This window comes from Borostomias antarcticus (genome assembly GCF_949987555.1).
Source record: "Borostomias antarcticus genome assembly, chromosome: 10".
NCBI lineage: Eukaryota > Metazoa > Chordata > Actinopteri > Stomiiformes > Stomiidae > Borostomias > Borostomias antarcticus.
In genome coordinates, this window is record NC_140243.1 from 17,945,672 (window position 1) to 17,965,954 (window position 20,283).

The window sequence follows — 20,283 nt, forward strand, 5'->3', positions numbered from 1 at the left end:
AAAACTACTACGAGAAATTCGTGTGTGGCGTCAAGTCTCAACTCATTGTTTTCCGTTACCACGGGAACGTGATGCCTACTCTCTACATCTCAACTAACCCGGGATAGAAACATGCCGTGATTTAGTCATAGTGTTTCGAAAAATAATATTTGAATCTAAAATATTTAGAAAATATACCATCAACCAAATATGATAATTTTGAGCTGATGCGTGGGGATAAGCTTCGGATTTAAATTTGTACCGGAACCAACTAAATTGTCCTAGGATATAGGGAGATTTAGGTCAAGCGCACCACCGGAAGCGGAATACTTATATTTCAACAACAGAAGTAAAGCACGTTCGACGTAGTTTGTTTCCCACTTTTACTCTTTTCTATCTCTATTGTTTGCTATGACCACTATTTAACCAGTTAACGATTACGTCGATTGTTTTCATCATGGATAAGGAGAGACGGCATAGAAGGGTAGAATCGCCGGTGCGGGAGTCCAAAGTAAAGATCAAGCAGGAGCAGCTCAGCCCTGCTAGGCCACACAGATCACGCCGCTCGAGGTCGAGATCCCACGGGAGCGCGAGCCCACCCCCGCCCAGGAGACGAACCAGCAGGTAGCTAGCACACCTTGACCTTGTGGCTTGTTATGTGCACTGGCACATTCATACAACCGTGTCTTTAAATCGGGTAGCTAGCTAGCTCATGATAGCTAGTACTAGCAACCTCTAGCTAGCCTGGGAAAGCACTGTGACGAATAGCAGGCGAATTCAATATCTCTGCGTTACAGCTGTTTACTAAGCATGTAACGGTTTCAAAAACTCACGGTACGGTAATATCACGGTATCAAGGTCCACGGTACGGTATATCACGGTATTAAACACAGTTTTAAAACACACAATTTCAAGAGGAAGAAGATTTGTACTTTGGAAAAAACACCATAGCATTTATTAAACACATTTCTGATGTGTACAGTTTTTTTTCTTTTAATTTCCTTCTGCTTTCCTTACAATCACGGATCAACGATGACCCGTTGCACCACTATTCAGTAGTGATAGAGGAGGTCTGTGGGTATAGACAGTGTGTTGAGCAGTGATAGAGGAGATCTGTGGGTATAGACAGTGTGTTGAGCAGTGATAGAGGAGGTCTGTGGGTATAGACAGTGTGTTGAGCAGTGATAGAGGAGGTCTGTGGGTATAGATGGTGTGTTGAGCAGTGATAGAGGAGGTCTGTGGGTATAGATGGTGTGTTGAGCAGTGATAGAGGAGGTCTGTGGGTATAGACGGTGTGTTGAGCAGTGATAGAGGAGGTCTGTGGGTATAGACAGTGTGTTGAGCAGTGATAGAGGAGGTCTGTGGGTATAGATGGTGTGTTGAGCAGTGATAGAGGAGGTCTGTGGGTATAGATGGTGTGTTGAGCAGTGATAGAGGAGGTCTGTGGGTATAGATGGTGTGTTGAGCAGTGATAGAGGAGGTCTGTGGGTATAGATGGTGTGTTGAGCAGTGATAGAGGAGGTCTGTGGGTATAGATGGTGTGTGGAGCAGTGATAGAGGAGATCTGTGGGTATAGATGGTGTGTTGAGCAGTGATAGAGGAGGTATGTGGGTATAGATGGTGTGTTGAGCAGTGATAGAGGAGGTCTGTGGGTATAGATGGTGTGTGGAGCAGTGATAGAGGAGATCTGTGGGTATAGATGGTGTGTTGAGCAGTGATAGAGGAGGTATGTGGGTATAGATGGTGTGTGGAGCAGTGATAGAGGAGGTATGTGGGTATAGATGGTGTGTTGAGCAGTGAGAAGAAGAGGGAAAGAGGCTGAGCAGAGAGCCCAGGTCTGATCTCTGATGCTGCGCTTCTACGGCAGGAGACTGGATGAAAGAAGTGACAGGTCTAAAAAATAAAAATATATTTTTTTTTTTTTTTTTTTAAACGACAGAAGAGGAAGAGAAAGAAGAGATGAGGAAGGAGAGAATGGAAAGAAACGATGGGAGGACAAGAGTGGGGGGGGGTCCGATCTAGGCTAGATGGTTCTGACATCTAGTTACAGAAAATCTCTCTACGGTTCGCACGTGGTCCGCGGATAGGTTTATAAAAAATAATAAAACAAAAAAGGATGTAGGCGACGTGGTCACGTAGGGCGCATGTTCAATCCACACTAGTCAGGTGCTGCCAGCGGTAGACATGGCTAGCGGAGGAGCTGAAGAGCTTGAAAAACCTCCTGCTCAACAACCGCTCATCACCACGGCATTTAAGCAGCCCTTAGCTAAAGAATCCGACCGGGCTGAAGCTATTATAAGGTATTATTGGGGTGTTTATAACTGCAGACATGAGGCCATATTCCATTGTGCGAAACGAGGGGTGTAAACATATGCTGGATGTGCTTGAGCCACGTTGCGAGATCCCGTCGCGCACCCACTTTGCTGAGAAGATCGTGCCAAATCTTTATGAGCAGGAAAAGGCAAAAGTTGTCAGTGAATTATCCCAGGCATCCTCTGTTAGGCTCACAGACGGGTGGACCTCCAGGGCAACGGAAAGCTATGTGACGATTAGGGCTGTAGGATTGTATCGATACAACGATGCATCGCGGTACGTAGTCTCGCGATACTGTATCGATCTTTCAGCCCGGAGTATCGATACAGCCGGGCGCTGTAAATTTAAAAAAAAAAATCTTTTTTTTTTTTTTTGATTTAAATTTTTAAATCCAGTTTAAAAAGCATATTCTACAATATTAAGTTAAAAAAGCATACATATAAATAATTTTGAAAAACCATAAATACTACAATGTTGACAGTTTAAAAAGCATGGATATCAAATGTAAAATATTTATTAGCTAGCTCTCTGTCCAGTCATTGAGTTTGAGTTATCTATATAGTGCATTTGAGCCATTCAGTTTTCAGTCTTGAACACTTAAAATCTTTCAGTAAATGATGTGTGTATCGCAATACGTATCGTATCGTATCGTATTGTATCGTGACCTCTGTATCGTGATACGTATCGAATCGTGACCTGTGTATCGTGATGCGTATCGTATCGCGAAATCCAAGATGATATACAGCCCTAGTGACGATTGAACATGCGCCCTACGTGACCAGTTGCTGGTTAGCTATGAGAGGCAGGATCCTAGCCGACCTTTTGCATCCCCCTAACCCGCAACGGAGGGTTATCAGCTGGGCTGCGCATCTCATCGCTAACCAGCAACTGAGCCGATTGAGCTAAAGGTGGTTAGCTAGCTCGATCGTAAATTACTCAAACTGAATAAATATGACACCGATAAGCACATCGATGCCAATAGTTAGCTTGATATAACTAAGACATCTGACCAGTCCAGAACAGTGGCTTTAGCCTACGGTTTTACCGAGCCAGTCCCAAGGTTACCACATGACCAAAAAATACTGCGGTTACCGTAATACCGCGGTTACCGTTACATGCTTACTGTTTACAGATTATCATTATGTTGTTGGTTCATACTAGGTCGCCTGCCAGGACAAATGACCGCTCGCCAGGTAGAAGGGACAGGTCTTTGGGAAGGCGGGACAGCAGATCACCGAGAAATAAGAGAAGTCGAACCCCTCCCCGTGATGCTGATGTCAAAATAAAGAGGGTAATTCGGTCATTGCTATGATTGAACTGGGCTCAGATCTTGTAGTCTCAATTTAGCTCACAGTTTAAATAAATGTGAATGAAAATGAATCACCCTGACTCCTCTCGCCCAACGTAACCCCACAGGAACGAGACGATCACCGCGCCGGTGCCGAAGATCGCCGGAGACGCGACCGCGACGAGCAGCCGCCACAGGAGCGCAGGAGCAGGTGGGAGACCGACACCAGACCGCAGGAGAGGGAGAGGCCAAGGGAGCGGCCGGGAGGAGACAGACCCCCCCGGGAGCGCGACGCCCAAGCCTTCCAGCATCAGCAGACCGAGAGGCAGCAGCACGACGACCGGCGCCGAGAGAACCGCCGCCGGTTCGAGGAGGGCGGCGAGGAGCAGAACTTCGGACAGCCCCAGCAGACGGAGAGCGAGGGCGGCGATTCCCCTCCGGCCGACAAGGAGAAGCCCAACTTCGAACTGTCCGGCGCCCTCACCGAGGACACCAACACATTCCGCGGCGTGGTTATCAAGTACAACGAGCCCCCAGAGGCCCGCATCCCCAAGCGTAGGTGGCGGCTCTACCCCTTCAAGAACGACGAGCCGCTGCCGGTCATGTACATCCACCGGCAGAGCGCCTACCTCCTGGGGCGCCAGAGGAAGATCGCCGACATCCCCATCGACCACCCCTCCTGCTCCAAACAGCACGCTGTGTTTCAGTACAGGTGAGAACCGTGACCTTTCCTGTCAAGTCCCCTGGCTCTCAGGAGGCTTGGCAGATTATTAGGCCTGGATTACACCACAGCGTTTTTTTCAGACCCCCCCCCTCCCCCTCCCCGAAAAAGACCTGCGTTTTGCGCCTAGAAATTACACTACCGCGGCTTAAGCGAAGCTCGAACCCGGAGGCGGATCGATACGGCCGGAGCTACGTTTTGGCGCTCAAAACCCGGAGCTGCGATATAGTGTAATATTAGGCAGATCCGAAGGCTTTTGAAAAAAACTATAGGAATGGGCCTACACTGTAGTGCTGTGTGTAAAAATCTATATGATTATTATCAATATTGATATGCACTTTAAAGTCGCACAGAAATTAAAAAAGCATTCTGTCCCATTTTGCTTCACATAATTGGTCATAGTGTCCACCTATTCAATGATGTATGCCCAAAAAATGGACATGGACATCCGCGCTAGTGTAATCCAGGCCTTAGATTGCTGTCTGTAGGCTTGTTTTTGAAATGACAGTTCCCCCTAATTAACCTTTGGAAATAAAGTTTGGTAGTTGTAATTATTACCCTTCACTCCACTACAGTGTGCATTTGTTGAGCTTAACACCTTGACTTCTGGGTAATGTAGTCCCTTTGTGCTGCTGTGGTATCCAGGCTGGTGGAGTTCACACGTTCAGACGGTACTCCAGGCCGGAGGGTGAAGCCCTACATCATTGACCTGGGCTCAGGCAACGGAACGTACCTGAACAACCAGCGCATCGAGGCCCAGCGCTACTATGAACTCAAAGAGAAGGACGTGCTCAAGTTCGGCTTCAGCAGCCGAGAGTACGTCCTGCTGCACGAGTTCTCAGACACAGCCGAGGTGGACGCCAAACAGGAAGAGGACGACGACGGCCTTGACGCATAAAACCTGCCCAACAAGGCTCCCGAGGGTAGAGAATGTCCCCATCAACGTCGAACACCACCCCACCCCACGTTGCCTTTCAAAACCGTGCCATGAATGGAACAGTGAACTGAACTGAGGGGGATGAGAAACTTTCAGGGTTAATGGAATCAAAGCAAAAGTTGGGAAAGGTCTGTCTGCTCTGTATATTGTATGGTCATGGAAAAAAGAAGAGAAAAAAAACTGCTAGAACCTGCCATTGCCGTGAAAGTACTGTCTTTTCTCAGGTCAATTAGTGTAAGGACAGTGTAGTCGCACTTGATTTGACTGTCTTTGACAGTGCTCATGTTACATTCAACACAACAAAATGCTTCTGGGAATAATTTTGCAAAAATATTATATTTTTGGATTAGAACGCTATGCTTAAGACTATCTTATGTAGGTCTGGACCATAACTGTAAATGCACAGGATGTACTGAATGTGAACTCTTGATTTGTTTGTGTATTTGTGGTTAATCATTACACATTTCTGAGTACACAACATACACACTTGTATTTATATCTTTACATTTTATTTAGTGTCAACTGTGTGTGGATTATAGGCATAACCCTGGCTCATGTCATACAGTACTACATTTGATTAATATTTCCTCTACAAAGTGTTTATTTTTTATTTTACTTTACAAACCCTCTACATCCTTTTAAGTTCCAATCTAGATGTTTTGTATTGTAAATAAAGACAGGAAAAAAACACATCTCCACTCCATCGATTCATCAAACGGGCGATTACCATAGGACTGCTAGTTAGTCACTTTTACACGGGTATCTCTTGACAGCAGAGGTCGTCCAAGAGCCACAAGATAAGTCCGAAGATCGAGTTTCATTTTAGGAGTGGCGGTCGGACGGGCAGGCGTGGAGGGCGTTACTAGTGGGAAGAGTTCGGGAAATGTCACGGGAGAACGGGTAGCGAAGGTATACCTGGAGAAGGAGAACTGAAGGAACTTAGCTGCCCCGTTCCCACGAAGGCTAGTCGGATTATGAGTTCCGGAGAGCTTGCAAAAAGGAACAATGTATACTACTGAACGCAGGCGAATGAGCTTGCACGAGGTCAAGAGGAAGGATCCTGTTTGGGTATCAGCTGGAAGTTTGTGGCAGGACCCTTTAGCTATAGAACTCAGCAGCAGTTCAAACAAACACGTTGTATCACCCCGGAGTCGCAATAGGTCTGTCGCCGTGGCATATATTGCGATCGAGGATGCATCCGTGCCGCAAACGGAAGAGAATTTATCATTGAAATGTCTCAAAGAAGCCTGCGCCGACGCACACGCAGTGTTCAAAACCATTCCATTCGAGAGAATATCTCTTGGGACCACTGACATTCTGGATAATTTCTACAATGCAGGCAAGTGTAGACATGTTAGCCAATCGCAAGGAACCACCCGAAAGTTTCATAATTTCACAAAATGGTTTATTAATAATAATAAGACGAATGATAAAGCTTTATCTGTATAGCACCTTTCATACAAAACAAAATGCAGCTCAAGGTGCTTTGACAGAAGAATAGGTGTGCATTTGCCATATCTCTGTTCCCTGTTTTTCAGATGTTGCAGTTGTCGAGATGAGTGACACATACTCCCAGCCTTCGCTCTTTTATCACCTGGGCGTGAGAGAAAGTTTCAGCATGACCAACAACATCATTTTATACTGCTACAAGCAGGACAGTGACATGCAAGCATTTAAGGTATTCTACTCACTGGGGAGAAACCAATGCCAAAATTGTCAATGCATTCAAATTGGGGCGCTGTCTGCAGATGACTGATATGCTTTGAAAAGGCATTTGGCTTTCTGAATCCCTCCTGTTAAGCCAGCTCCCTGTATGGCAAAGATGCAGTGAGAAGGTTATCGGAAGCTAGCATAGGGTGGCGTCATAGTCTCTCATGACCTAATCGAGAAGAGATTGGGTCTGGGTTCGGAATGTGAATGCTTGAAAAACATTCTTGTGCCCCCAACCCCCTCCACAGGAGCAGTGTGGGAGCTACACCTTCATCCCCTATGTGGTGTCACCTCAGGGGAAGGTATTTGCCTGTGACGCAACACTGATGAAGGGCATCAAAGAGCTCATGCAGCCCAGCTTTCAGTTGGAGCCTCTCCTCACCCCGTTGGTGGAGCGACTGGTCCATTTACTGGAGAATGTGCACATTCACTCCAGGTCAGAATGGATAATGTGCATACACTTAATGTCTTCACCATGTCTGAGAATGTTATTTAGCTCTGTGATACAATGGAAAGTGCTCAAAGGCTTCGCTACTAATTAATTTTGTGAACTGAACCGGCCAGTTTTGTAGGGTTGTAGTGTTCTGACCCTTGAGGCCCCCTGTGTTAGCGAGTACTTCCGGGAGTCCATCCGATATGAGATCCGCGCGGCACGGGAGCGTTTCAGTGGCCAGGACCTGAGTCAGGAGCTGGCTCGCATCCAGAAACGCCTGGACACCGTGGAGCTGCTCAGCCCGGACATCATCATGAACCTGCTGCTGTCCTACAGAGACGTCCAGGTAGGTTACCGCCGGACGCACAGGCAGCAAGGCCTGAGGCATGGACACTGTGTGTGACAGTAAGCATTTGTTTAGTTTTGCATGGATATGCCGTCTGTTTTTTTTTTTTTTTATGAGCCTGCCTTTGTGTGAGTGTGTGTGTGTGTGTGTGTGTGTATATACATTGTTTGCATGATTGTTCCTCAGTGCCTGTGTTGTTGACTTCCTCCATTGAACAATTCTTGGCATCAATATGTCAACACAGAGGGGATTGAACAGCGATCATAATTAGATGGTGGCCCTGCAAGGTCATGTTGTTTCAGACAAAATATCCCAGAAGTGTAAATATCAGCTGATACAGTTCATCAAAGAGTAAAGCCTGCGGTATACTTGGTTTTAACTACACGTACGCGTCCATCATGCATCTCCTGCGTGGTTTTTAACGCTTCCTGCGTTCCTTTGGAGTGTTGGCTGCAGTTGTGCAGGTCCTCAGAAATTAACAAAATATCTGCTTGTCTATGTGTCGTGCGTACGCGCTGTAGAACAGCCAGATATCTCCAGCAGTGAGTAGTGTAAGTCAGTTTTAGGTTGTATCTTAACTTTAAATGCGTGCTGTGTAAAATATTAACAGTGTAAGTCTACCTAGTGAATAATACATTGTAATTAAGCTCTCTTTCTGACTTCAGGACTACGACGCCATAATCAAACTGGTGGAGACCCTGAGTAACCTTCCTATGGGCCTGGTGGCAGCCCAGCAGAATATCAAATTTCACTACATATTTGCACTAAACAGGTACCATTATTGTTCTTGTGTAATTTCACCCATAAAGCAGATTGACAGATACAATGAAGCTACCCTGAAAGGTGAAAGAGGCAATTCTGCAAACGTAACCATCAGTAAATTATTACCCAAGACAGCTTGGAGACATAGACGGGTTGAGATTAGGAATCTTTACAACACTGATAATGTAACACGTCCTGCTGTGTCTCTGGGCGCCAGGAGGAATCGTCCTGGCGACCGCGCCAAGGCCCTGTCTGTGATTCTGCCCATCGTGGAGTCGGAGGGGAAGGTGGCGTCAGATGTGTACTGCCTGTGTGGGCGGATCTACAAGGACATGTTCATGGGCTCGGGTTTCAAAGACCAGCGCAGCAGAGACCAGGCTAGCTACTGGTGAGACCTGCACCTCGCCATCTCTCTCTGACCTCACACGTGTCTGGTGCTTGTCACTTATATTTTAATCACATATTTAATATATTTAATATTATGGTAGTGTTAGAAATACTTTATAAGGGGCAGTTCAAGTCATACTATGCGTTATTTTCTAGGTATGGCAGAGCTTTCGAGACAGAGCCAACACTTCACTCCGGCATCAACAATGTGGTCCTTTTAATGGCTGCCGGCCATGAATTTGAGACCTCAATCGAGCTGCGCAAATTAGGTTTGTTGTTCTCACTGACTGCACACAGTCCTGCCCTTATAGACAGGCTTGTGGTATGGTAGAGTAAACTATAAAACATGACTATAGTCTTTTATTCTTCTCTGGCTGGCTCATTTACAACCTCTTCATCATCATTTCTTACTGTAAAAAAGTATATATCACTATATATTGTTACTATGTGATCTGAGATTTTTTGCCTTGTTATGTGTACCCCTTAGGTTATAATGATATTCTGTGCAAGTGCAATTGACTATCCAGTACTGTATGAGCACCATTCTCCCTAAGTAGTGACTGGTGTGTGTGTGTGTTGTGTTGTGCGGTGTTGTGCGGTGTTGTGCGGTGCGTGCGTGCGTGTGTCCAGGTGTGACTCTGAGCAGTCTGCTGGGGAGGAAAGGCAGCCTGGAGAAGATGAAGGACTACTGGGATGTGGGCTTCTACCTGGGGGCCAGCATCCTGGCCAACGAACACAGGAAGGTCATTGAAGCTTCTGAGAGACTCTACAGGCTCAAAGCCCCCATATGGTGAGCCTTGGCTTATGAAACCACTTAACGTGTTGTATGTTGTAAGATTGTAGCCACTTTTGTTTTGTCACATGCTTGTGGTGTTCCTCCTAGGTTTGTGGGCTCCATCATGGAGACGTACATCATGTATCGTCAGTTTACCAATCCTCCGGTGGTGAAGACTCCTAAACAGGAAACGGTGGACTTCTGGATGGAGCTGCTCCTGCAGGCCTGTAAACCCACCGTGTCCACCGGCCGCTGCCCTGTAAGACTACAACTCCCAGTTCCTTTTGGTTTTGTAGGAACATCAACTCTTTTACTCAGTGTTCTATAAGACACCCTGTTAAACCTGGACGTTCCCATTGCCTCAAACCCACTGGGCTTTGTAGTACCGCTATCTGTGTTCGGAACTGTAGTTCTGCAGTGTGGCTGACCGCTGCTGTTCTTCTTCTTTTGAGGTCTTGATTCTGGAGCCCACTAGGGTGTTCCAGCCCACCATTGTGTGCGTGAATGAGGATGATGAAAGCCGTACAATTCAGCTGCAGCATGTCACACCCCAAAAGGTACTCACCCTCTGCACACATGAGAATAGCCATTGACTTTTTACCTTTGGTGTCCAACCCAACCAGGTGATCCAATCTAATCAGTGATTATGTGAAAACCAGAAGGTGTTTTAACTAGCTTTTGTCTGCAGTAATCTGTTAGCCAGTCCGTGTTTTACCAGAAAAGGTGTGGTTTCTTGGAGCGACAGCGTATGGAATGACATGCCTCATTGGTTCATGCTATTATGCTTGAGTGGTGTGTCTGTTGTTGATAGTGTGCGTGCGTGCGTGTGTGTGGGGGCGTTCCCTGCTGTCCTGACGGTGATCTTGTGTCTTGTCTTTTCTCAGAAAGGCCTCCACCAGTGGACTTTTCCTGCCTCTGCAATTCGGGGAGTGAGGTAGAGTTTGCGTATGAGCTAACACGGCTAGGCTAACCGTCTGCTCCTCTGGATGTGTTCAGGCTCGCCCTGCCAAGCCACAGAGACAAAACACGCACAGAACTGGAACACTTGGCTTTACCCCAAACAGTGTGTTCCACTGTGCTGTTTTAATGGCTGGGTTTCTCGGTTGCGTCTGTAGGTGTCTGATTGGCTGGGGAACAATGTCAGTGTACTTTACCCTTGTTTTGCCAGCTCAGTTTCTCCCCTTGGGCAATAGATGGCCTTTCTTCTTCAGTTTGTATTTGAAACACTATTACACTACAGATACAATGCTTAGTCAATGTTTAATCTTCAAGAGAAAGACGGGGGACACTCTTTGTCCTCTGTGGTGGAGACAGGCCTGTACGGTACTTTGTTTTGTGGACTTTCTGTGAATCCATATTGTTAGTGTTGACTATGTAAACAAAAGTATGTTGTTTTTCTTGCATAGAAGGGAATGACATGATAAATACCTTCTTTCTCGTTTCTTTTCTTTTTTTTTTTTACTGTTTGTCATCCTCATATTAGCCTATCTGGCAACCATTGCAAGCTTTGTTTTGATACAGCTGTTGACACGCTGTTACCGGGTGGATTTTGTAGTGTTGATAAGAAAGCCTTTTACAAGCCCATAGTGTGTATATATATAACCAAGACTGGGGCAGCAGCTATTGTGCTTGTTGATGAAGTCATGTATACATTTCATAACCTGACGGCTTGTGTAATCGTCCTCCTGCCATTTTTCAACCTCTTCAGTGTATCCAAGTTCGACGAGCGGAGCTGTTTCCTGTATGTCCTGTACAACTCAGACGACTTTCAGCTCTTCTTCCCCACTGAGCTACACTGCAAAGGGTGAGTCTCACAGACTGACAGACTGACAGACAGACAGACACAGAGAGAGACTCTTGTTATGTGTGTGCGCATGTATATATGCGTGTGTGTGTGTGTGTGTGTGCATGCGGGCGCGTTTGTGTGTGTATGCATGCATAATAGTGTGTTGCGTAATTCCATCAGGTTCTGCGAGCTGGTCAACTCCCTCCTGCGTCAGGCTGAGGCCCCTGCAGAGGACCCCAGTCGTCTCACGGGAGAGATCCTGGAGGTCAGTTAGAATCATCCAGAACCTCACCCTGTGACATCGAGACCCATGTTCTATTTTAGGCCCTCCTCCCCTTACCAGTTAATCCACAAGCCTAGGGATGAGGACATTCATGACGAAATTCATTGCATGGAAATGTTTGTGTGTCTGTGTGTCTGTGTGTCTGTGTGTCTGTGTGTGTGTGTGCGTGTGTGCGTGTGTGCGTGTGTGTGTGTGCGTGTGCGCGCCCTGTACTTACAGTAATATGAGTCAGGCCGCAATGTCAGTCTGTGGTTTCGGAATGAACATCTGTTCTTTTGGTTGTTATTGCCTTGTGAAATTCTTAGAAAAACTTCACACATATTCCAACACATACACACAATCACGCATATACACACACGCGCATACACACACACACAACCACACACACAATCACACATACACACACACACACATACAGTACACACACACACACACACACACACACACAGTCACACACACACAGTCACGCATACACACACACAGTCACGCACACACACACATACACACACAGAGTTCCTTAACAGTTTCATATCCTTTCCCAGTTGATTTAAACCCTTTTCTTGACCTGCAGTATATCTACGAGACCAACGAGAATGGAGACAAGGTGGTTCTGGGTAAAGGGACATATGGAGTGGTGTATGCTGGGAGAGACCTGAGCAACCAAGTTCGCATTGCCATCAAAGAGATTCCAGAGAGGGACAGCACGTACGGCTGAGGATTCCTTTAAACATCTTATACTCCAGCGTCAATACATGTTCTTTGTTTTCAGAATGTGTGAACAGCCAAACGATTAGTGAGCAGATGTTTTCTCAGCAGATGGTTTCTAATGGCCCTTGCGGGAAACCATTTGGCGGCCATCTTACCGTCCATGAAAGATACTGTACTGGTATCTTTTCCCTGAGGAGATGGATGTGAATTTAGACTTTCCCATTGCATGTTTACGAGGTCTTGACCGCCCTGAAGAGCTTCGCTTCGTAGCTGAATCCTGAGTGGAACTCATGGCCCCATGAGTGAAGCAACTCGTACTGACATCACAGGGCATTTTAAAGCTCTCAGCAAACTGCAGCTGTGCTGTGTCATGGTCGAAAGATCCAATGGAGATTAAGACTTCTGTTCCAGCACTTACTTATGCTTCTGGATTTGATTGTAATACATCAATGCTATCGCTTATCCCCAACCCTTTTCCCAGTCATAAAGCACCGGCTGTAGCTTAGTTGGTAGAGCGGGTCGTTCAATGATCGAAGGGTCAGTGGTTCGAATCCCAGCTCCGACTGTCCACATGTCGATGTGTCCTTGAGCAAGACACCTAACCTCAAATTGCTCCCAATGAGCAGGTTAGCACCTTGCATGCCAGCTACCGCCATTGTTGTGTGGGTGAATGAGAGGCAATTGTAAAGCGCTTTGAGTGCCGCTAAGGTGGAAAAGCATGATATAAGTGCAGTCCATTTACCATTTACTCTGCAGGAAGTATCATATTAAGCTGAGTGCTGGTTCTCTCCCTCTCTTCCTCCTCATCCCAGGTACTCCCAGCCCCTCCACGAGGAGATCGCCTTGCACAAGAGACTGAAGCACAGGAACATAGTCCAGTACCTGGGCTCTGTCAGCCAGGACAGCTTCATCAAGATCTTCATGGAGGAAGTCCCTGGAGGTATGATAATGCTCCATTGTTTCTGTGTTGCAATCCTAGCTGTCGGGTCTCGTTTTACTTCTCTTTCCAGAGCTCACTGGTACTCGCATGTACATCACTTATTCACACAGAGCACACTTTTTTTTTACATAAACACAATGCCATGTATATTGTATACAAACACATTGCATATCCTATTTCTTGCACTACTATATATTTTGCACTGTCCTGTCTTGTCCTTGCACCCTGTCTATTCATTAGCATTATGCACTATGAACAGTCCAGATCAAATTCCTAGTACAGTATGTGTGAAAACCTCCCTGGCAAAAAATACTTCATTCTACTTAATAAGTCATACTACAACCATCTCTCACTGTCCTCTCATTTCATTTGTACATTCAAGCGACATCGTGTCATTGCTAGGAGATGTGTCTGCAGCACTGTCAAATGAGCAATGAAGTGGAAAGCGTTTAACACCCTCCGATTAATAGGCTGGCACAAATCACACCCTGGCGTTTCTGATGCGTGCTTCTCAGAAGGGTTGGTCGAAGTCGCACATTTGCGAAATGGGTCCTATTATAAGCCTGTGTCTCGCCTAGGACAGAATTCAGTAGAATGTCTGCAGGATACGAGAGAGGAAGTGTGTTTCTGTCAGTATCCCGACGATTGAGGAAACTGGATTTCATAACGGGTTCGAGTCACTGCTAGAATGTGAACAGGGCACGCGCTCAAATGGCCATCGGCAGCAAGTGTGACGCTGAAGTAGGAGAGTGTGTTTCCAAGAAAGGCGTATGATTACATTCCTAGAATCCTCAGACCTCTACACAAAAGGAAGGAAACATATCATGAGAAGATATCATCCTCCTCCTTTTTGGTCATGGAACGTGTAAATTGATCATGAAATTGTGTACATTTGATCATGAATTGCCATGAGCGAAACAAGTAAAATAAAAATATTCAATGACCGTTCAAAGTCATCTAGATGGATGATGTCCAGTCATCGTCTGGTCAACGTCCAGTCAACAGCTATCTTCTGCAGGCAGCCTCTCGTCTCTGCTGCGCTCCAAGTGGGGGCCGTTGAAGGACAACGAGGCCACCATCACCTTCTACACCAAGCAGATCCTGGAGGGCCTCAAGTATCTCCACGACCACCAGATAGTCCACAGGGACATCAAGGGCGACAATGTGCTGATCAACACCTACAGCGGGGTGTTGAAGATCTCAGACTTTGGGACGTCTAAACGGTTAGCGGGAATCAACCCCTGCACAGAGACCTTCACAGGTAAGCTGGCGCTATAGTGTGTGTACTCCATTACTACAGGGTGTACAATGACCAATAAACATTATGTAGTAAAGCATTTGCATTGTGTGTGCGTGTGTGTGTGCGCGTGCGTGCATGTGTGTGTGTTTGGGGCATTGATGCACATACTGTACACACACATTACGAGCATGCCCACTGCAGACAGGTGTGTTCCTCTGCGTTCTTGTGCCCTCACTGCTCTGTCTCGTGGTTTGTAGGGACTCTGCAGTACATGGCGCCGGAGATCATAGACCAGGGTCCGCGGGGCTACGGCAAGCCTGCAGACATCTGGTCCCTGGGCTGCACTCTCATAGAGATGGCCACGGGAAAACCCCCCTTCCATGAGCTGGGCAGCCCCCAGGCGGCCATGTTCAAGGTGGGGAATCTCATTGGAGCCCAGGGCTTGTTCTTTTATCGTCACCGTTTAATATAAAGCGTTTAAGAGAGAGAACATCTGTGACTCCCGCTCTACGTTGACTTGTCCGCTCGACGACTCCCGGTCTTGATTGATCTGGAACAGTCTGCCCTGGAACATTAGGTCTGCCCAGACCGTAGAGATTTTTAAGTCTTCTTTAAAGACTCACCTGTTCTTCCAGGCCTTCAACTCAGGTTGAGCTGGACACCCGATGGCCCCTGTATTTTACTGTATTTTATATTGCTTATTGTGTAATGTAGTGTTCTGTTGTGTGCTGTGTGTTTGTTGCTCTGGAGCTGTACAGCACTTAAGTCAACCTCGGTTGTTTTAAATGTGCTTTATAAATCAAATTTGAGTTGAGTTGATTTCGACTTGGTAGACGTTCTCCATCTGACCCCCCGGAGGTCGTGTGTTCTCGTCCCGCCAGGTGGGCATGTTCAAGATCCACCCCAAGGTGCCGGAGTGCATGTCAGACGCAGCCAAGGGCTTCATCATGAGCTGCTTCGTCCCGGACCAGAACGACCGTGCCACGGCCACCGAGCTGCTGAAGGACAGCTTCCTCAAGCCCGCCTCCAGGAGGAAGGCCAAGCCGCGGCCCGAGACCCAGCCTCAGGACGCTCAGCTCGCCGGTGCGCGTCCGCCTCGCTTTCCTCGGTCTCGGCCTTGCCGTCCCGGCCGCCTAACTGACCGTCTCCGCGTTGTTCTTCACAGGTGACTACCACCGGAGCATGTCCGTCCCCGTCTCCGTGTTCGTCGAGGACACCGACGCCGACTCGGAGAAGATAGACCTGTCCTCCTCCCTCGATCTGCGGCGCGCCGGTCCCTCGGCCTTCCGGAGCGATGGCGTCGGGGAGGGCCCGCCCGCCAGCAGCTTCCTGCCGTGAGTCACGCGGTAGCGCGGCCTCGCTGGGTCGCAGGGCAATTGCGGCGAAACGCATCAAAACTCCTCCTGTCCCGATTGTGATCAACATCCTCGCCGTGACCCAAATGCCTTGTGTCGCGTTAGACACTGTCGCCCCCGAAGACAAACCACATAACATCCTGTATACAAACTGCATACCTATTCATTGGTATGGTGGCAAAAGTGTAGGGGGGCTTGCACATCACAAAACACTTTAAGAAGACTCCTTAGACTGAGACTAAGTCTTAGACTTAGTCTCGGTCAAAGGAGTCTTCCTTAAACTGTTTTGTGGTGTGCGAGTCTCCCTCCACTTTTGCTACTCAATCTTAATTGAGACTACCGCACCTGCAGCTAACAACCCAGAAAAGCACTAAGAAAGGAGCAACGGGTCTACCTTTGACTATATTGGTATGGCGGCTTGCCATCCTGCATTGGCTGGAGTAATGCGTCTTTTAAAGGGCCTTTTTCTCCCTCCCCCCCGCTGGCCAGGGTGCCAGAGGAGCCGTCGGTAGACATGAGCAGCCCGGTCACCACGGGGGAGAACCTGGGGCTGTTCCTGCTGAGGAAGGACAGCGAGAGACGGGCCACGCTGCACAGGGTCCTCACCGAGTTCATCAGCCCCGTGGTCTCCAACATTCAGGACACCCTGCCCCAGGTAGGGCCAGACGACTGTTTTACTCTCTGCCTCGTTGAAAACGTGTGTGTGTGTGTGTGTTGGAGTTTGTTTAAGCTCCCATCTTTACCAGCCGCCCTTCTCTCAGCACGCAGAAGTGGCGTGCCTCACCTCGGAACACATCTCCGAGCTGATTGGCTGTCTGAGGGAGAACATCCGCTCCCCAGACAGGAAGCTGCTGACCAGCAACCTCCTGAAGCTGCGGTCTACGCTGCTCGCCGACGCCATACCCCTCAACAGCCTGCAGGCAGTGCTGTTCAGCTTCCAGGACGCGGTAGGTTACCGGAGACTGACTGGGGGGTCTACGGTATATTTTGGTATTTGAGCCCCCCCCATTCAAATTTTTCACCCGGCTTCATAGACAACACAGACCACTTGTAGACCACACATAGACCGCACATAGATCACCCAGACCAAATATGTAGACCATGTGTAGACCACACGTAGGTGATGTGTAGACCACACGCAGGCCACACATAGACCACACATAGACCGTACATAGACCACACATAGACCAGATGTAGACCTCCTCTTTAGACAGATATGGAGTATTCCTGTGCATGGGGCTTTTCGATCTTGACGCTGGTGACCGCCCCCTCTCCTGGCGCCCTATCCCGTGGTCGTAGGTGAAGAAGGTAATTCGACAGCAGCAGGTGAAACCTCACTGGATGTTTGCGCTGGATAACCTGCTGAGACAGGCGGTCCAGGACGCCATCACGGTGCTGCTGCCAGGTGGGTCCAGTCCAGCTTCACACACACACCCTATCTCTCTCTCTCTCTGTCTCTCCCTCTCTCTCTCTCTGTCTCTCCCTCTCTCTCCCTCTCTCTCTCTCTCTCTCTCTCTCTCTGTCTCCCTCTCTCTCTCTCTCTCTCTCTCTCTATATATATATATATATCTCTGTCTCTCCCTCTCTCTCTGTCTCTCCCCCCCTCTCTCTCTCTATCTCTCTCTGTCTCTCCCTCTCTCTCTCTCTGTCTCTCTCTCTTTCTCTCTATCTCTCTCTGTCTCTCCCTCTCTCTATATATCTCTCTCTCTGTCTGTCCCTCTCTCTCTCTCTCTCTCTCTCTCTCTCTCTCTCTCTCTCCCACTCACTCGTTTACTCGCTCACACGCCCTCTCTCTTTCTCACACCTCTATGTTTTCCAGAGCTCAAACTGCAGCTGCAGTCCTCCTTCGAGGTGGAGGAGAGTGCTCCAGAGGGGGAGCAGCCCGGTGAGTCAGAGCCCCCTGCGGTTCCCTCGGCTGACCAGGCGGTGGCGCCAGCGGAGCCCTCACAGGAGAGCCAGGAGGAGGTCCCAGTGGGCAGCCCCAGCTCCTCCAGTGACCCGCACGTCAATATAGACTCTCCACTCAGCCAAGAACTGAGAGACCTACGACTGGAAACCAGGAGGTTGAAGGAAATATTACATTAAAATGGCCATGCATTTCTGGCAATAGTTAACATATTCTATCTGAAGAGTTGTATGTCAAGTTATACATTCGTTTTTAGATATTTCCTGACGAACACTTCCAATAAATATATTGAGAGGCTGTGAGAACGACTCGCACTGAACAGTGATGAACTCAATGAATGAATATAATGACTCACTAATTAGTGATTAACTTAATGAATGAATATTGCTCGGCCAGGTAAGTAATTCTGAGCGTGTGTTCCAGACTGCTGAATCAGCTGAGTGAGAAGGAGCGGGAGTACCAGGAACTCCTCAGGAACACGGTGCACCGGAAACAACGACAGATTAACTCTCTCAGGAAGTCATCACAGACCACAGGTTGGTTCTTGGTTTCTGTTGCTGTCAACTCATCCAGAGCCGTTGAGAATCTCTTCAGCCCACACATTGAGGTGCGGTGAAATAATTGCCCCTGAGGTTCGAGGGGAAAAACCTTGTATGGTGTGTTTCTGCCACACCTTGGTGTTTAGACATGCTCTCAGGGCCAAAACAAACAGTGAGCAAGGAAAAGGGCGGTAATAAATCTTGTGTCTACAGGTGCATCCCAGAAAATTAGAATATTGTGAAAAAGTTCATTATTTTCCGTAATTTAATTCAAAAAGTGAAACTTTCATGTATTCTAGATCCATTACACAAAGTGAAATATTTTATGCCTTTTTTGTTTTAATCTTTATGATTGTACAGTATTTTCAGCATGTTCATTTATACACTCAATACTTGGTCGGGGCTCCTTTTGCACAAATTACTGCATCAACATGGAGCGTGGCATGGAGGCAATCAGCCTTGAAATATTTCACTTCATGTGTAATGAATCTATAATATATCAAAGTTTCACTTTTTGAATTAAATTATGGAAAATAATGAACTTTCCGCAATATTCTAATTTTGTGAGATGCACCTGTATGCAGGATCTTTAAGGAGAAGAGCAGAAGGGGTTTGCCAGCTACCCGAGGGTTTGGCGTGGTACAACTGGGGAATGGGCACTAAAAACACCCTCCAGTCCCACAGGCCACAACAGGCCGTGTGTTCAAGCTTCAGATGCAGGGCCATTGAGACGCTCACGTATTTGGTCAACAGACTGTGATCCTCATCATGGTTTCCTATCTAGTCATCGTTTCCTATCTAGTCAGGTTCATTCCACACCTCGCCCTCAGGCAGGGGGTTTCTGCTGCTCTGGCGTGTACCACACTTGTACATGCATGTCTAGACTACTAGACTAGACTGGCTCCACTTCTCAGATCTCCGAAGTCAGATCTGTCAGTAGAATCCAGCAGAGGGAACTGCAGGAAACGGACTATTTACCTCCGGCCCAGCGACAACGCAGGGCGAGAGGCAATGTTTCCGGGGGCGTGTGTTCACGTGCGTGCGTTTGTTTGTCTGTTAGCAGGATTACGCAAAAACTATTGGACAAAACTCGGTGGAAGGGTGTAGCATGGTCCAGCTTAGAACCCATAAAATTCTGGAGCGGATCCGAATCTCAGGGGTGGTCCACGAAACGTCCAAACATGGCCGGCCATTCACTGCCATAATTTCTTTGGACCAGGATTAAACCAAAACTACCAGACAGATTTTCATGAAACTCGGTGGAGGGGTGTAGCATGGGTCAACTAACAATCCCTTAAATTCTGGAGTGGATCCGAATCACGAGGTGGGTCTGCGAGCCACCGAAACACAGCCGGGCTGGCCATTCACCTCCATTCACTTTTTGAACTAGGATTACGCAAGAACTACCAGACGGCTTTTCCTGAAACTCGGTGGAGGGGTCAGGAGTGGGACAATTTAGAACCCATTCAATTTTGGCATGCACAGAACCACAAAATGCATTCCTAGATGACCACCATTTGTAGTTTAGTCTCAGGATTCTATGGAATAGTTTCTCTTCTGTACTGTCCATGTCATGCGCTGAACGTGACGCACATATCGTTTCGGAGGGTACAGACTGACTAGCAGCCAGCACCACATGATAGTGATCGTCCTCTCTAATCTCCCTTCTAGATACAGACGCTCCTTCACAGAGCAAGTCTGGTCCAGAAGCCAAGGCCTTGCTACACTGGCTGAAGGCTATCCCAGTAGATCAAGACACCATGGACAAGGTAATTAGACCCTCGCAACGTAGTATACTCGTAACATAAGGGCTACTGCGTGTGAATATTCAGATGCACTTGACACAGATTGAATAGGTAACCATAGATGTTGATT

At 47.6% G+C, this 20,283-nt stretch overlaps 2 protein-coding genes across 2 annotated transcripts in view; both read left to right on the top strand.

Annotated features, from left to right (window-relative positions):
* Positions 1-329: 329 nt before the first annotated feature.
* On the top strand, positions 330-5,908 carry snip1 (Smad nuclear interacting protein). Its single transcript, XM_084445010.1, has 4 exons — positions 330-603; positions 3,454-3,583; positions 3,709-4,292; positions 4,947-5,908. Exons 1-4 carry the CDS (start codon positions 437-439, stop codon positions 5,197-5,199), a joined length of 1,134 nt encoding a protein of 377 aa, XP_084301136.1. The 5' UTR covers positions 330-436; the 3' UTR covers positions 5,200-5,908.
* Positions 5,909-6,243: 335 nt separating this feature from the next.
* LOC311314599 (mitogen-activated protein kinase kinase kinase 5) overlaps positions 6,244-20,283 on the top strand; it is a gene marked incomplete at its 5' end in the record, with an annotated part of 14,811 nt that continues 771 nt past the window's right edge. Inside the window, 25 exons of the mRNA XM_084445023.1 lie at positions 6,244-6,583; positions 6,777-6,916; positions 7,197-7,384; positions 7,559-7,727; positions 8,393-8,499; positions 8,707-8,877; positions 9,033-9,145; positions 9,507-9,666; positions 9,760-9,910; positions 10,104-10,208; positions 10,536-10,585; positions 11,360-11,455; positions 11,618-11,702; positions 12,292-12,425; positions 13,241-13,368; positions 14,387-14,629; positions 14,866-15,023; positions 15,490-15,691; positions 15,774-15,942; positions 16,453-16,618; positions 16,725-16,910; positions 17,263-17,368; positions 17,783-18,026; positions 18,293-18,405; positions 20,080-20,177. Of these exons, the coding sequence (XP_084301149.1) occupies positions 6,244-6,583; positions 6,777-6,916; positions 7,197-7,384; positions 7,559-7,727; positions 8,393-8,499; positions 8,707-8,877; positions 9,033-9,145; positions 9,507-9,666; positions 9,760-9,910; positions 10,104-10,208; positions 10,536-10,585; positions 11,360-11,455; positions 11,618-11,702; positions 12,292-12,425; positions 13,241-13,368; positions 14,387-14,629; positions 14,866-15,023; positions 15,490-15,691; positions 15,774-15,942; positions 16,453-16,618; positions 16,725-16,910; positions 17,263-17,368; positions 17,783-18,026; positions 18,293-18,405; positions 20,080-20,177 (3,822 nt within the window). The remainder of the gene's footprint in view (positions 6,584-6,776; positions 6,917-7,196; positions 7,385-7,558; positions 7,728-8,392; positions 8,500-8,706; positions 8,878-9,032; positions 9,146-9,506; positions 9,667-9,759; positions 9,911-10,103; positions 10,209-10,535; positions 10,586-11,359; positions 11,456-11,617; positions 11,703-12,291; positions 12,426-13,240; positions 13,369-14,386; positions 14,630-14,865; positions 15,024-15,489; positions 15,692-15,773; positions 15,943-16,452; positions 16,619-16,724; positions 16,911-17,262; positions 17,369-17,782; positions 18,027-18,292; positions 18,406-20,079; positions 20,178-20,283) is intronic.

Excerpts from the sequence above, each read along its gene's own strand:
- snip1 (XM_084445010.1), top strand. The coding sequence starts at position 437 with ATGGATAAGGAGAGACGGCATAGAAGGGTAGAATCGCCGGTGCGGGAG. Across the intron at positions 604-3,453 it reads CCCAGGAGACGAACCAGCAG|GTCGCCTGCCAGGACAAATG; the intron begins GTAGCTAGCACA and ends GGTTCATACTAG. Across the intron at positions 3,584-3,708 it reads CTGATGTCAAAATAAAGAGG|GAACGAGACGATCACCGCGC; the intron begins GTAATTCGGTCA and ends GTAACCCCACAG.